At 40.0% G+C, this 17,117-nt stretch overlaps 1 protein-coding gene across 2 annotated transcripts in view; it reads right to left on the bottom strand.

Moving 5' to 3' along the window:
• Positions 1–17,117, bottom strand: part of swt1 (SWT1 RNA endoribonuclease homolog) — a 101,355-nt gene that overhangs the window by 35,730 nt on the left and 48,508 nt on the right. For both annotated transcript variants that reach the window (XM_033028166.1, XM_033028167.1), the window contains exons 10-13: positions 12,297–12,390; positions 11,039–11,187; positions 3,619–3,788; positions 985–1,123 (exon numbers count right to left, since the gene is read on the bottom strand). In XM_033028166.1, coding sequence (XP_032884057.1) covers positions 985–1,123; positions 3,619–3,788; positions 11,039–11,187; positions 12,297–12,390 — 552 coding nt within the window. The remainder of the gene's footprint in view (positions 1–984; positions 1,124–3,618; positions 3,789–11,038; positions 11,188–12,296; positions 12,391–17,117) is intronic.

Genomic DNA, 17,117 nt, shown 5'->3' with positions numbered 1-17,117 from the left:
AGGAAATAGGCAACGTTTTGGGCTGAAACCCTTCCGTTGCCTATTTCCTTCGCTCCATAGATGCTGCTGCACCCGCTGAGTTTCTCTAGAATTTTTGTGTAACTTAAATATTTCAATTGTTTTCAATGCACAGTCTATTTTAATGTGGGCACATATGTTGCATTAAAATAAATACAGTAATGTGTTTTGAGTAGTTGGTCTGAAGGATACAGCACAGTTCTAATGTAGTATTCAATTTTGCTTTTGTTTCGTAAAATTATGGCATATAAATAATAATAATAAACTTTATTACGGACTCAAGGTCCAGACAAGGGGCAACATTACATAAAAAATGCATTGCATATCAAGTATCATAAATATATATAAAATCATGGTATATCACATAAATACATCATAATTTATATATTTTTTAAACCCACAATACTTAAGTTAAAAATCCAGATTAAAAGATGATCAATGTCCTACAACGAGACAACGATACCAGTGTCTCCACAACTGGGATTCGTAGCGTGTAGTGCTAACCCTTATGTTTGTCAAGGCCACAATAAGCACATTTTTAGAGTCATTTATCCTGCAAATGAATTTATACATGTGGTGTCTTAGGATAGCTTCTAAAGTACTGACTCCTGCAGCCACAAACATATTACTGGCACTACACCATCTAGGTTGCATTAGCAGTGTTCTCATGGCATCGTTATATGCCACCTTTAGTCTCTGCATACTTGTCTTTAAATAGTTCGACCACAGGTGCGCAGTGCAGAGGGGTGTGCAGTATGCTCTAAATAGCGACATCTTCACCACATCTGCACACGCACCAAATTTACGCAAGAGGATATTTGCCTGTACATACAGCATGCGTCGTTGCCTATAAATATCCTCATCATCTGTCATTTGTTCTGCATATATCCTGTGAGTTCATGTCATTAACTACAACTCTATCCCTTGGGAATTTGGCAAATCTGGAATCTCTAGCTCTATACATACCCACTTGAAGATAATCACTCAAACTTCTCACGGATGATTGCAAATTTCTTTTCACAATGAATCCAAACACAGCCATCCAGTGTTTCTTCATGCACTGTAATATGTCTTCCAATGACCAAGGAGGCTTCACAAATAAAATCTAGTATCAAGATCAGAACAAATTACCGCAATAACTTTATTAATTCAACCTATTATACCTAATCATTTAAAATCACTTTGTTAATAGTTCAGCCGCGATACTTCCAATATACATTGAAGCTAATTAATTTGGCAAATAGCAAACTGGACTGATTTTTGAGGAAGTAATGGTCAGAGGATAGTGTAAATGATATGGTCTATCTGAACATAGCAAGGCTTTTACCATTTTTCCCACATGGCAAGCTGACATCAATGGAGTTCTGCTGGTAATAATGGCAATGTATTTTGTAATATGGGCTTACATATTAAACTTTAAAGAAGTTACTTTGGTTTGCTCAATTGTGCAGAAAAGTAGAAAGTGGATTTGGAGAGGTGCCACAAAACAAGAGAATATACAATGCATCTTTGTTATTGCCCTTCACGGTTGAGGATGACTTACTTCTACACCGATTTTGTGGGTCCGAGGTGGTTGACGAGGCCAATATGAAACCCCAGACTTATTCAAAGATGGGGCATGTGGCGACCTAATGGCAATGCTAGAGGAAGTTTGAGGTGATCTGCTCCTTCCTCCCCAAAACAAGGCCTGTGTGCTCCCAATGCAAGGCTCTGAGTTTTTCCAATACCATCCAGAACACGCTTTCCTTGTAATTTATTCTCTCTCACATGCCCATTAATTCCCCTTTAATTATTTTGTCACTAAGAGTAAATTTACAGATGCCAATTACCCACTAGCACACCTTTGGGATGTGGAAGGAGCCAACATAAACCAAAGTGATCACAAGTAGAATATGCAAACTTTAACTTTAAACAAAAAGCACCCAAGGTTATGAATGTTCCCTGGTCCCTGGAGGCACGCAGCAGCAGTGCTAACTGCTGCGTTACAATGTTGCCCATTTCAAAGGGTTCCATGAAAATACTATAAACATTGGGTATTTTACACAATGGTTTATATTTGCAATGGTAGTCATTAGACCTTTACAGGCATACTGATTAAAACAGATAACTGGAACGTTGTAATAGCTTGAAGGTTTTTGATCTCGATGATGCTAGCTTATTTCTATGCCTTTCCTGGTGTGATGGTATTAGTTTATAGTAAATATGTATGAAATTGGCTAAGAATGCTCCAAACTTCCACCTGTGTAGATGCAAGACCACTGTGCTCTGGCACCTACACCAACTCTACTGTCAAGGTAATACCTAGTTAGTCACCAGAGCTGCAAGATATGAACATTAGTCTGCCGCAAGGTTTGTTACAATTATTATTTAACAATTTTGTTACCAAATGGATGCATGCTTCCTTCACTGGCTATGCTAAACAAATCCACCTGAAGAAACCGCTAGCATTTTCTATCCAAACTATAAACCCACCCTTGATGGACACCATGTAACAGCTGAGTGGATTAAGATGCTATTTGAAGAAAGTAAGGCACATTACTTTCAAATGCCACAACACACGGATTGCACCAAGATCTAATCAAGTGTTTCCTTGAAAGAGAAACCTACAGAATTATCTGGACTATCTGAGCTGATGTTGTTCAAGCTGACTATTTAACTGGACAAATCTGCAGTAGACAATAAAAAATCGCCTGGCAGCTCATACAAGGAAGAACACGATGCATCATAATGGAAATGCTGAACCCAAACCAATTCCTATGGCTACTCCTTTGGCAAATATTTGAACAGCTTTCCAAAGAGACATGCACAATTTAGTGGGGATTTTCTTGCCCAAGGACTCTGTATCTCTCAACAATGCCTCACTGTCAACTAAATTCTCAATCCCTATTCTGGGAACATTTGGCCTCCACCTGAGAATCTCATCCTGATCCAAGGAACATCGTCAAATAGAATTAAACAATGTAAGTGTCCCAAGTTAAACACACAATTCATGCTGTGAACATTGCCCCAACAGCAAAAGCACAGTGCCTCTTTAATGAATGAACAGAATAACCAGAAACTTTCTTCTGATGTTTTTTTACTGCTAGCATAATGTGTTGACATTTAGCTCTTAAATATTTTGCCACACATGTGCCAATATTATTATTATAATTTATTAAATCATTCTGGGCTAGAGATTAGAAAACAGTACTTCCTGATCCTTGTAAACAAGCTATTTCTACTGGCTTCCAACTGCAAATCTGGTGGTACCTTGTGGAAGTTTAGTCCTCAATACATTATTTTTTAAACTGCCCTTTGATTTCTCCTCCCAACCATTCTGGGCAGAAATATATGGTGCAATTAGCAGTCTCTTGTGACTCCGTGCAATTACTTTTACCCGATTTAAACACACTTTACAGTTTCCATATTAACCACTTCAATAATTCAGCAATAGAAAATAAAACTGATATTTTTGACAAATGATAGAAAATATTTCTGATGGTACATGAACCAGCTAGGTTTACATAGGAACGTAAAAATGATATTGTTTGTTTGTTAATCTGTAATTTTTAGGAATGCAGAGAAAAAGTCTAGACAAGCCAGTTGATAAATCTATTTTACCTCTGTCCAGAGGTCATCATATACTTTTCTCATCTCTGTTTCCAGAATAGTTGACAGAGCACAACCTAGCAACTTCTCCAGCTGAGAGATAATGCCAGTAACATCCAAAACTGACAGTTGTGCTGACAAGAGCTGATTACCAGTTCCATTTTGATTTTTTACATCAATCACTACAAAATAGAACAACAATAACACATTTAGTGAAACAGTTAGCAATGTGATTAATACTAATAACAGCTTATACATACACAGCCCCTTTTTTAAATAAGAAGTTAGCCTTTAAAACATAATGAAACATGTACAAAATCACTTAGTGAACATGGTGGTCATGATTACTAAACAGTAAGTCATAATATTTTAAAGCAACTAATCACATCAAAAGGTCTTTAATATTTTAAAGCAACTAATCACATCAAAAGGTCTTTATTTTACATGATTAGGTAGAAAGCAAGAAAGATTGTGAGAAATGTTATTGTAATTGAAACATAAGAGTTGAATGAGACCATGTGGCTCCTCAAGCCTTAGGCATTCAAAAATATCACGGATGATCGGATTGTCCCCAGGTTCCACTTTCATACCCATTCCAACAAATTCTGTATATCGCAGCCTTGGATATATTCATTGATTTATTCTCTACAACTTCATAAAGTACAGAATTCCAAAGACTCCCGAGCTGCAGAGAAGGAAACTCCTCTTCGCCTTTGGAGGACCCTTCATTCTGAAACTATGCCCATTTCTTGATGGCCATTTGCTTGCAATTCCTTTGCAAGACTGAATAATCCCTTTCAACAGTAAACTAGTAATGTTATTGTACAGGATGGACAGAATAGCACGCTCTTGATATATTATTTCACTTGAGTACACAGCTTCTGAACAAGGTGGAAAAATTGGAAGCTGCTGCCACCAGCCACATTGAATCACTGTTCCAAATTTGGAAAAAGGCCTACCACATGGGGAATAGAATAAGAAATTACACCCACAATATGAAATGTGCTTTAATTCTGCATATGTTCTCACTTAAGATTCAGCACAAGCATACCTGATGATAAAACATGAACAGGGGAAAAAGAACATTCTGAAAAACACAGCAGACTTCTAAATTATACAGTTTTCATGTTTATTCCTACTTATTGAAATTGTAATTTCTTTCTGACCCCCAATTGCTAAGAATAGGTACAAAATGGTGAAGATTCAAATAGTTTCAAATAGGATGATTGTCCTCAGTAGAATTAAATATGCTTGCAATTAAACAGAATCAAAGTTCAAATATTCATTTTCATGTATTGTGCCGTTAATTTTCATGTATTGTGCCGTTTGGCGGCGCGACTCACCCGTTGCAGCGGCCCCTACAGCCTGTCTGTCTTTTTTTATTTTTTGTCTAGTTAAATGTAGTGTCGGTGTTTTTTTTTTTAATACTAGTTTTAAATGTGTATATGTGGGGGGCGGGGGGGGGGGGAAACCGTTTAAAATCTCTTCGTTGTCCGGGAGACCCGACCTTTTCCCTGTCGGGTCTCCGTTGTCGTTGGGGCCTAGCACCGTGGAGCGGCCTCCAACCTGAACGACCCGGGGGCTCGGGAGACTGCGGAGCTGCGGAGCTGTGGACTACTCACCATCGTGGGGCTGGCCGGCCTCGGAGCGTGGGGAGCGGTGGTGACTCGCTGCTGCGACTCGACTCCTGGGGCTCGGAGGCTCCAGCAACGCAGCCGCAGGTCCGGTGGACTGGGTCATCGGGAGCTCGCGGGTCCGGGGGGAGAGAGAGACCGCTTCCCGGAGCTCCCGCAACGCGACTTCTCCAGCCCGTGTCGCGGGGTTGGAACGACCTGGAGCGGGGACGTACATCGCCCGGCGCGGCTTCATGGCCGTGGGACATTCCAGCGCCCGCCGGGGGCTCCAACTTTGTGACTTTTAGACCGGGAGCGGGGCCGTAAATCGCCCGGCACGGCCTAAAATGGCCGTGGGATTTATCATCGCCCGCCTGGGGCTTGGATATCGGGAGAGACATGGAGAACAGGGGAGAGAAAAGACTTTGCCTTCCATCACAGTGGGTCCACTGTGATGGATGTTTGTGTGAATTAAATTGTGTCTATGTCTAGGAATTGTCTTTGTTTGTATGGCTGTGGAAACAGAATTTCGTTTGAGTCTCACTGAGGATTAAATGACAATAAATTGTATTGTATTGTATTGTTGATATCACAAAACAATGCAGGCTTCAAAACACAAATAGCCTTTCTCAAATTCAAGTTAGATTGGCTAGTGACTTTCCAAGTCTGTTCCGGACTTCAAAACCACCTTTTTATTTTAGCCACAATACTGCATTAAAAAGTATTCATGGAAATGTGTGTGGGTGTTCCGAAGGGGGGGGAGTGACAGGAAAGGAAGTATGCGCAGAGCCAAAGTAAAGGGTGGAGAGTATTAGGAGAATTAAATTGTAGTCAAGCTGTATTTTCTCATGTGAATATGCCTAAAGTTTATTCACTTTACCCAGGGAAAATAATAAATGAAAGCCTAAAGGGCAAAATTCAAACCTTTAAAACAGGAAACTGAAAGTAAAATTTTAGTTTCCTAGGCATCTCAGAGATATGTACTTCTAGAATACTTTTGAGTATTTACATTTAAAATAATGTTTGTTTAATTTACACAGCTTTATATTTAATAAACTATTTTCCCTTCTAATATATGGAAAGGGACATTTGGATTTTACATTACCAAAATTCCCTCCCATTTTGCCTTATCATCAGTTCACTCATGGTACCGTTCTGCAATTAAATTCCCTTCCTTCCAGGATCAATTATTCCATTCTTCATATTGTCATTAGAAATGGGGGAAAATGCCACTCTGTTCATCTTGTTATTTAGCTGTTCGGCAATCCATTTCAGAAATGTAGTGATAGATGAGAGGCAGTAATCAATTAATAGCTGCAGAATTTGAGCCATGATTTTCAGCAACTGTAAAATGTGTAAATGCTATCTCCTGAGGATCTATTGGTATAATCCAAATTTTCCCCTTCATATGCCAAAGTCTGCAAGCTCAGATTGGTGGAGAAGAATAAACAATTTATTTTATGGAATGTGGGCACTGCTCCGCAGTTTACCATTTGAAAGTATTTTTATTGTACTGCTACATGAATGAGGCCACTGTTCTGCCCTTGGAGGCTCTACTAAATCTCAGATCAATTCCGTCAATTTTATTCCTCCACTTTTTTCCTGCAACCAATTCTCCATCATATGAATTACAATTAACATAACGCTATGAAGGCCTACCAATCACCTACACTCGGGATAATTTACAGTGGCCAATTAATCAGCAAATCTTTGATTGTGAGCAGAAACAAGAGGACACAGGGAAAACCCAGTCACAGAAAGAATGTGCAAATTCCATGCAAACAGGATAGGGGCAGGAGCACCTCCAAAAACATGTCATCAACAAAATACTTAATGTCATAAATGGACTGTAATGAAACCTGGGATTGGTCAAGCTCCAAACTCAGAATTTAAATTCATTCAGCTTGAATTAATTCAGGCACATGTGATGTCAAGTTCACAGAAGGCATCCTGGAGTTCTCTTGTTCCACACCAAATGAATTTCACAGTTGTGAGGTGAACTGCCATCCCTCTATTTCTACTTAGTGAGTTAACTTCAAGAACAGTATCTCTTCTCCCGATTACAATCTTGAGCTTCATATTATGTGAATGTGGCATTCTGTGGAAGCATACTCTGTGTCTATGCATTGATCAGGTGATGATTTCATAACTGGTGGAAATAAATAAGAAAGATCACTGATAATTGCAAAAGGGAATTTAGAAAAAACTGCTTTATTCATAGAGAGCAGTTAGAACCTGGAACTTGCTATTTCAGAATATATAAGCCAAATATAAAGGTGGTTTTAAGAGGAAACCAGCTTAGTACAGGAGGGTGCGAGAAATAGGTACAGATGAAGAGGGACAAGTGGACACACGCCAAGTTCTTCAATTATTCTGGACACACAGGAATTGCAGATGCTGGAATCTTGAGCAAAATACAAAGAAGTTGAGGAGCTTAGCAGGTCAGGCAGCATCTGTGGAGGGAATGGGCAGTCTGAAGAAGTGTCCCGACCCAAAACATTGTCTGTCCATTTCCTCCACAAATACTGCCTGACCTGCTGTTCCTCCAGCATTGTGTTTTTGCTTGTTAATTTTTATGTTTTCCCTGCAAGACAGTTCACTCAATATCACCTCATTTATCAAATAACAGAAATTCCAAATCAAGAGAGTACTAAATATCTCATATTTATAAAATGAATACCATTAATATTGAATGTAGCTGTGGTTTAGGTTTTCCCCCAAATAAATCACAATAATCTATTTCACTACGTAAACAAGCATACATTATTCAATGTATTAACAGTTAGTTAAATTGTCAACAAGCACTGGGTTCAGACATTATAAATATTAGGCGGCAAATTATTGTAATTTAAAATCAGGAAACTGCTCAAGTTATACTTGTACTCGCTGTATCTTGCTAAGTAAATACAATTATGAATTGTGTGTCAGACATAATGACGAGAACACAAGTGCTTAGTGTAAATAGAACAGTCTCCGCAAATGCAGTTAAACGTGGAATCGGGAAGCCACTTCCAATTTCCTCTTATCCTCCAGGGTTTAATATTTTTCTTGCAACTTTTTTAATTAACTCTTTCATGTATTTTAAATTAACTCTTTCATGTATCATTGTTGATTTAAGCCCGGTCAATTGATCCAGTTTTGACTTCCTCAGGCACTGGTTCGAGCCCAAATGGAGCCATTCCCAAACAAGTTCTCTCCTCCTCAAGAATGGCACAAATCTGCCTCCCACACCACTGTCACACATTTAAATTATTCAACTTTGAGGGTCTTGCTTGACCCTAAACTCCATCTCCTCAAACCTTCTCAGCACAGCTTCATTTCTAGCTCTACCTATGCCATTGGTTTCTACATGGACCACAATAACTGGACTCTTCTATTCCAATTCCAAGTTCTTCTTCAGTGTCAAGGAGACATTTCTAACCTAGCACCCATCATAGAACATAATCAAAGGTTTCCATTGATCCAACCATGTCAGCTGCTGGGAAGAGTAACTATCACCCTGATTTTAATGTCCTTAACTACAAGTATATTCCCTAACACATCACTCGCACTTTGCACGGCTTTTCGTATCGCAGTGCCATGGTCCGCTTGCTAATCCATCCTGTACCCTTTCCCCCCCACTTACTGCACATATTTGTTGAACAAGGGCAAGAGATGGCAATGCCTCAGTAGTCCCCTTTTTATTTTATTTGTCATTTCCCAAATCCCTGACTGTTAACCAGACACATACCATTGTTGTTGCTCATCTCAATGGAAGTAACTATATCTGCATCCAGTTTAAAACTTTCCTCTTCCCTGACATTTTTCCGTGTAAGACTTTCCGATTCCAGATCATCAGTTCAGAGGTAAAGCTTTTCAAGATGCAAACACCCACTACAAATAAGATTGTCCGAAATTGCAACAGTCTCCAGAAATTCTCAATGCTGCCATTGTAGCACACCATTTGCACTGCCATTCTTAAATGTTCTTGTTCCGTTCCATTAAATATTTTGTATTGGGTAACTTGGGTTGCAGTTTTCTTCCTTGACTACCAGGGATATTAAATACCTTTGGAACATAGAATCAAGCAATAAGGATTTCACATTTGTAAATGAATAAAGAATGAACATTAGTAACATTTGATCAAAATAGTTACAGACAAACTTGCCGTTGTAACATATTTAGCTACGAGTCATCCACATCATAACAGTACTCAAGGAAGAGAGCTACATAGTTACAATTAGTTTATATCCATCTGAAAGCTTAGTATGGGGGCGCCGTACGATGGCTGCCTCGCCAACAGTCTGTCTCATCTTTTTCCTTCTTTGTTATTTTAGTTTGTTGTAAAATGTGTGCTTTAGTTAATCTTTAGTTTTGTATTATGTGGGGGGTGGTGGGGGAAACTTTTTTTTAAATCTCTTTCCTCGACGGAGATGTGACCTTTTCCATGTCGTATCTCCATCTGCTCTGCGGCCTAACATCATGGAGTTGGCAGCTTCTTGCTTGGACCTCTGAGCTCCATACACGGGGGCCTGCGGACTTAACATCATGACCTGCCGGTCCCTTTGCCAGGGATCGACCTCAGAGCTCCAACCGCGGGAGCCTGCGTACATTAACTACATGGAGCTCGCGTTCCCTTGTTAGAGACCGACTTCGGGAGCTTCGAACGGCCCGACTGCAGATGGTTCGACTCCCCCGACCATGGGAGATAAGGAGGAAAGAAGATAAGACTTTATTGCCATCACAGTGGGAGATGGGGAGGAGCCGCTGTGGTGGCTGTTTATGTCAATTTTTTATGTAGTTATGTGTCTTAATTTTTTTGGTATAACTGTATGACAACCCAAATTCCTCTTATGTTGCAAAACATACTTGGCTAATAAATTACAATTATGATTATGATTATTATGATTTCCTCAGGAGTGAAAATGTAAGGGCATCTACACGGCCTGCTGAAGTTTTATTTGATTAGCACAAGATACTCCATACACTGAGAACAGCAAGAATACTTTAGATCTTTCAATTTCATTATGATTCAGTTTGTATTTGGAAAGCCAAATACATTTTTAGACCATGTGATAACTGTTGGAGAACACAAGCGTTACTAAGGAAATTAAAACAGTATGTGCTTTAAATCTATAGCAGCTACTTCAGGATCCACAACCAAAAAGTTAATATTTCAAGTAAGATTTTTCATTAGGTCTGGGCACCATTCTTGGATTTCTCCTGATCAAGGATCCAAATCTTAATGTTAATTTCCTACCCTTACAAATGCTGTGCATTCAAAAAATTATCTGTCATATCCAACTTCTGAATTTTCAGCATCTGTTATATTTTGTCCCAAGGTGCTTTCCAGAGGAATAACAATGGCCGAATGAATATCAAAATGTAAGGGAGGATGACCGATAGAACAATTATAATTAAAAATTAGGTTTAGAGAAAGTATTTAAAGTTGGACATAGGAGGTTTGAAAGCATAAATGTGATAGAGTTGACACTTTAGTCATGATGAAAAAAAGGAAGGGGGTGTTAGAAAACCAAAGTGAGAAGAACAAAAGACTAAAGATGGAGTAATAGTAAAAGAGAAAAATGGCAGTCATGTGGACATGCCCAGATGAAAACATACATAGCTATTAGGATTTAGTAAGCCAATGAAGTTAAAACATAATTGGAATCATGGGCAACTAGAACGTACTGAGAGCAGGTAGCAAGGGTGAAATTTTGCACAAGTTACGATTTATGGAAGAAACCCACAAGGGCTGTACGAAAGAGACGCTTCTGTTTTCATTATCTATTTATCAGAATACCCATATGTGTTAGGTGCAATATAATACACTAACTAGCCTGATTGAGGTTGATTGAAGATATTAAGATCTTGAGTGCTCGTGACATCTCTGATAGGTTTCAAGTCATTCAATTCAGTCAAGAGATCTTCTTTTCTCACAGCCTTGACATGGCTTACCAGGGCTTTACAGCAAAGGTTTTTATCATCACTGCATGAGAGAAATTCACTCATTAGAAATAGAGATATGCATTGGTATAATACTTACTAATTTCTATCAGAATACTGAGGAAACATAGGCCATTTCTTAGAGGCAACATTGTGTTATTTTTAATATAATTACTGCTGTAATATTGCAAACATTGTAGTCAATTTGTCCACACATTTCCAGCTGGAAAGGCTCGAATTGTTTCCAACTGTGAAAACATATGAGGCAGTGGTTTATTGCCTCATTCCAAAGAATATACCTCCAATTGCAGAGCTTTTTCTCAGCATTTCAAGTCCTACGTTATATAAAGTGCTCTTCTCCAGAATGTGACATATCTATAATCTGGTTCAATGGAGACCAATTGATTCATAGCTAACAAAATTTCCACACAGACATATCATTACATATTATTTTAAATTGAATTCCAACAGATGATCAGTCTTGGAAGTAAATGCAAAGCTGAGCAAATAAATCTTCAATATTATAAACAAGTTGCAATAATCTAAAATATGTGTATTTCATAAGCAAGAACTCGAAAAAGATAAACCATCTCCAAAGCAGTTATTTGCAAAGACAATATACGCTCAACTATGCAAGTAAAAAATCAACAAATTTAACAAATGGCCACTCAAAGTCGTCAAATAAGTAAATTCCTTTGGGAATGGACAAATTAAACAGGCCATAAGAGATGAATTGCATTTACTCTTGCTGTGGTCCATGTAGTATTTTATACAGTTCGAAAATAAATCTACTTTTCTATTTTCATATTCCATAACTCAGCTCATTAAAAAAATTACCGTGTAACCTTTCTTAACCACTCTACACTAGTCCTACAAAATGTTAGATTTTGTGTTTCGAAATGTTGATCTTTAATAACACTAAATGTATATTTCTGTTTACTGTGAGTTGAAAATTCTGGTCAATATTGGCTCATTCAAAGGGTAGAAAAAACTTTCACGAGAAAGGCAAACACAATCTACATTCATTCAGGAAGTAGGGTGCACATAGAGCGATGGTACATCAAAATCAAATAACCTGCACTATTTTTTCACCATCGCCAAACTATCACCTTTGTCAGAAATACTTTGTTAGATTTATTGTGCTTGTCTTACCTGCAAAGAACTACGTGGGCGTAAGGGTACAACTGCTGGTATTGCAGGCAACACTGCAACACACGGTCATCATTGTTTTCTTCCCTTAATCCACCTGCTCAGATAAAGAAATCAATGTAGGAGGTACAATATATATCCAAATGAGTAGAACAATGTCATGAGAGTAATTTCATCTTTTTATAAAATAGACTAAAACATTCCAGAATAATTTTGCATAACTTTTACACGACTTTGACAGTTTTTTACTCCACTTGCTTTTAATATATGCTCTCAACATTGACACGGTATTTAATTTTTATAAAAGGCCACTGTTTGCATTCACAAAATGGATCCAACAGTGCAACAAACATTATTTCTGCGATTCAGCAAAATTTGGAATTAAGTTTGAGTATGTATTATGTCACTGTTTCATTTTCTTGAACTTTTCTTTTAAGTTATCAGCAATACAAAATATCTGCTTTTAAATAAATACTTTCCATACAGCAAGAAAGCTGCAAGTGGCATGCACCTTGACCTTAGCATACATCACATGTTGTACTTCTGTAGGAAGGAACTGCAGATGCTGGTTTAAATAGAAGATAGACACAAAAAGCTGGAATAACTTGGCAGGTCAGACAACATCTCTGGAGAAAAGGAATTTGTGACGTTTCGGGTCGAGGGAAGAAGGGTCTCGACCTGAAATGTCACCTATTCCTTTTCTCCAGAGATGCTGTCTGATCCGCTATGTTACTCCAGCTTTTTGTGTGTACATGGTGTACTTCTACTGAACTAATCAACATAGTTCAACTCAACCAAAGCAAAGACCTTCTAAAATAAACTTCACAACAAACCAGCAAACTTTTGTTCTTTCACAGAAATATTAAAAGGACAAAATATAATGCCTCCGTAAAATTTAATTTCTAAATACAGTAATCATACATTACAGTACATGCAATACTATTCAATACACATTATATGCTATGAGTTCACAAGTATAAACAAATTCTAAACTCTTTAGTTAAGGGCACTGTCCCACTTGGGAGACCTCCACTGCGAGTTCTGGCGACCTTAAGTACCTAAAAAAAAATCAAGGTCGCGGTGACCTACGACCTCCTACGACCTTCCTCGACTATATGTACGACCTCCTATGACTATGTTGAAGACCTCCCTCGACTATGAAGAAGACCTCCTTCGACTATGTTGAAGACTGGCTTTGACCATGGAAGTTTTATTCGAGGATGGTCTCTGGCAAATTGGTCCGCGAATGAGCACGACCCACTTCGACCTCAGAGGACCACACCGAAAACCAACAACGACCAGTGACGAGTGCCTACAGCTCAAATGATCACCTGATAAAATGATATCATGTCTGCATTTTTTTCTCACTAAAAAATGCCTCCCAGGTTGTTTTTTTATAAATTATTCTGAACCATGCAAGCAAGTTTGGAGGATGTTAATAAAAATACAACTACTGCTGTTTGCAGTAGCCCTTTTGCTTCTGCAGCCTTTTAAGAAAGGCAGAAGGGGAAGAGCAAGGGTGAAGAGGAAGCACAGGAAGAGGTCTCAATGGGTGAATGGAGATGATGTGATTGACTGTCCCAGTAAACCAGATGACTGTTGAATAAAGTGGACTATGGGGCCATGAGGGAGGAGCTGGCCAAAGTTGACTGGAAAGATACACTAGCAGGGATGACAGTGGAACAAAAATTGCAGGCATTTCTAGGAATAATACAGAAGGTGCAGGATCAGTTCATTCCTAGGAGGAAGAAAGATTCCAAGGGGAGTAAGGGATGACCGTGGCTGACAAGGGACGGTCAGTATAAAACTAAAAGAAAAGTACAACGTAGCAAAGATGAGCGGGAAGCAAGAGGATTGGGTAATGTTTAAAGAGCCACAGAAGATAACTAAAAAGACAAAACGGGGACAAAAGATGAGGTACGAAGGTAAGCTAGCCAAGAATATAAAGCAGCTTAGTAAAAGCTTCTTTAGGTATGTGAAGAGAGAAAAATTTAGTTAAGACCAAAGTTGGACCCTTGAAGACTATGTTGGTGAATTTATTATGGGGAACAAGGAAATGGCAGATGAGTTGAACAGGTACTTCACAAAGTCTTCACAAAGGAGGACACAAACAATCTTCCTGATATAGTAGTGGCCAGAGGATCTGGGGTGACGGACGAACTGAAGGAAATCCACATTAGGCAGGAAATGGCGTTGGGTAGACTGATGGGACTGAAGGCTGCTAAATCTCCAGGGCCTGATGGTCTGCATCCCAGGGTACTTAAGGAAGTGGCTCTAGAAATCGTGGATGCATTGGTGATAATTTTCCAATGTTCTGAAGACTCAGGATCAGTTACTGTGGATTGGTGGGTAGCTAATGTTATCCCACTTTTTAAGAAAGGCGGGTGAGAGAAAACAGCGAATTATAGACCAGTTAGCCTGACATCGGTGGTGGGGAAGTTGCTGGAATCAATTATAAAAGATGAAATAGCCGCACATTTGGATAGCAGTAACAGGATCGGTCCGAGTCAGCATGGATTTACGAAGGGGAAATCATGCTTGACTAATCTGGAATTTTTTGAAGATGTAACTAGGAAAATGAACAAGGGAAAGCCAGTGGATGTAGTGTACCTGGACTTTCAGAAAGCATTTGATAAGGTCCCACATAGGAGATTAGTGGGCAAATTTAGGGCACATGGCGTTGGGGGTGGAGTGCTGACATGGATAGAAAATTGGTTGGCAGACAGGAAACAAAGAGTGGGGATTAACGGGTCCCTTTCAGAATTGCAGGCAATGACTAGTGGGGTACCGCAAGGCTCGGTGCTGGGACCGCAGCTATTTACAATATACATCAATGATTTGAATGAAGGGATTCAAAGTAACATTAGCAAATTTGCAGATGACCCAAAGCTGGGTGGCAGTGTGAACTGTGAGGAGGATGCTATGAGAATGCAGGGTGACTTGGACAGGTTGGGTGAGTGGGCGGATGCATGGCAGATGACGTTAAATCTGGAGAAATGTGAGGTTATCCACTTTGGTAGCAAAAACAGGAAGGAAGATATTACTATCTAAATGGCGTCAAGTTGGGAAAAGGGGAAGTGCAGCGGGATCTGGGGGTCCTTGATCATCAGTCTATGAATGTAAGCATGCAGGTACAGCAGGCAGTGAAGAAAGCGAATAGCATGTTGGCCTTTATAACAAGAGGAGTCGAGTATAGGAGCAAAGAGGTCCTTCTGCAGTTGCACAGAGCCCTAGTGAGACCACACCGTGTGTGCAGTTTGGGTCCCCTAATTTGAGGAAGGACATTCTTGCTATTGAGGGAGTGCAGCGTAGGTTTACAAGGTTAATTCCCGGGATGGCGGGACTGTCATATGCTGAGAGAATGAAGCAGCTGGGCTTGTACACTCTGGAGTTTAGAAGGATGAGAGGTTATCTTATTGAAACATATAAGATTGTTTAGGGTTTGGACACGCTGGAGGCAGGAAACATGTTCCCAATGTTGGGGGAGTCCAGAACCAGGGGCCACATTTTAAGAATAAGGGGCAAGCCATTTAGAACGGAGACGAGGAAACACTTTTTCTCACAGAGAGTGGTGAGTCTGTGGAATTCTCTGCCTCAGGTGGAGGCAGGTTCTCTGGGTGCTTTCAAGAGAGAGCTGGATAGGGCTCTTAAAGATAGCGGAGTCAGGGGATATGGGGGAAAGGCAGGAACGGGGTACTGATTGAGGATGATCAGCCATGATCACATTGAATGGCGGTCGGTGCTGGCTCGAAGGGCCGAATGGCCTACTCCTGCACGTTTTGTCTATTGTCTATTGACTGGAAGAGAGTGGCACTGGGCTTTGACAAAAGATGGAACTTTAAGCACACATGTGGGGCAGTGGATGGCAAGCATGGCATTCTTGTCCCTGTCCCCCTCATTTTCCTTATCGCACAGGATGGCATTCTGCTGGAACCATTCCTCAAGGTCCCCCTCCTGCTGCCTGGTGAAGGTGTAGGGCATAACCTTCCTCAGCCCTCCCTCACCACCATTGGGGCATCTGCCTCTGATGCTGTGTCAGACACAGGAGAAAGGGCTGCTTTGCTGCCTTCAAATGAGTCAGTGAAGGATGCGGTGGTGGTGGTGGGGAGATATACTACCACCCTGGTCTCCACCTCCAGGGGTCTCTCATGAAGGGCTATCTCCTCCTTCACTATCACCTCCTGTGGCATCACCTCCTGCCACTCCTCCTCTTGGGTGGGCAACACCTGCATGGCAGTTTTTTTTTTTAGGGTTGTGCCCTCCCCCTGCGCTGCTGCCTTTTTGGTGCCATCTCTAAAACACAAGTCTCCTCTCCATAAAACACAAGTCTTCTCTCCAAAAAACTCTCCAGCTATGAATGAACATGCCCTGGAGTGACAGAGGTCATGTGCTGCTGTTTAAATCACATTTTTATTTCTACCAACCTTTTTTTCACCCCGGAGCTATTGCCTTCAACTACCTTCGACCGCCTTCGAGTACCTACGACTAGCATCACTACTACGACTGATTTCGACTAGACCTATGACTAAAACAGTATCGATTTTCCCATGACGATCTCCACCGCGACAGAACTCGCGGTGGTGGTCGCCCAAGTGGGATAGGGGCTGTAGAAAACTTGGCTTATTATTATTATTATTCATTTAAAAATGCCTCTTTCAAAATTAGAATATTTTTAATTAAGTGACCCCTCAAGTGATCCCCACAAGAGTGTAATCATAAAGATGAATTGGGAACAGAGCCGGCAGCAATACAACTGAGGAGGAAAGGTATTAAAAATGATGCCTCCCTTTTCAATTTTTTCAAATATGCCACAAGGAGATCCAT

This window comes from Amblyraja radiata, chromosome 10 (assembly GCF_010909765.2).
Source record: "Amblyraja radiata isolate CabotCenter1 chromosome 10, sAmbRad1.1.pri, whole genome shotgun sequence".
In the NCBI taxonomy this organism is placed as follows: domain Eukaryota; kingdom Metazoa; phylum Chordata; class Chondrichthyes; order Rajiformes; family Rajidae; genus Amblyraja; species Amblyraja radiata.
The sequence above is the reverse complement of the archived record's forward strand: the minus strand, read 5'-3'. Positions and strand labels throughout refer to the sequence as shown.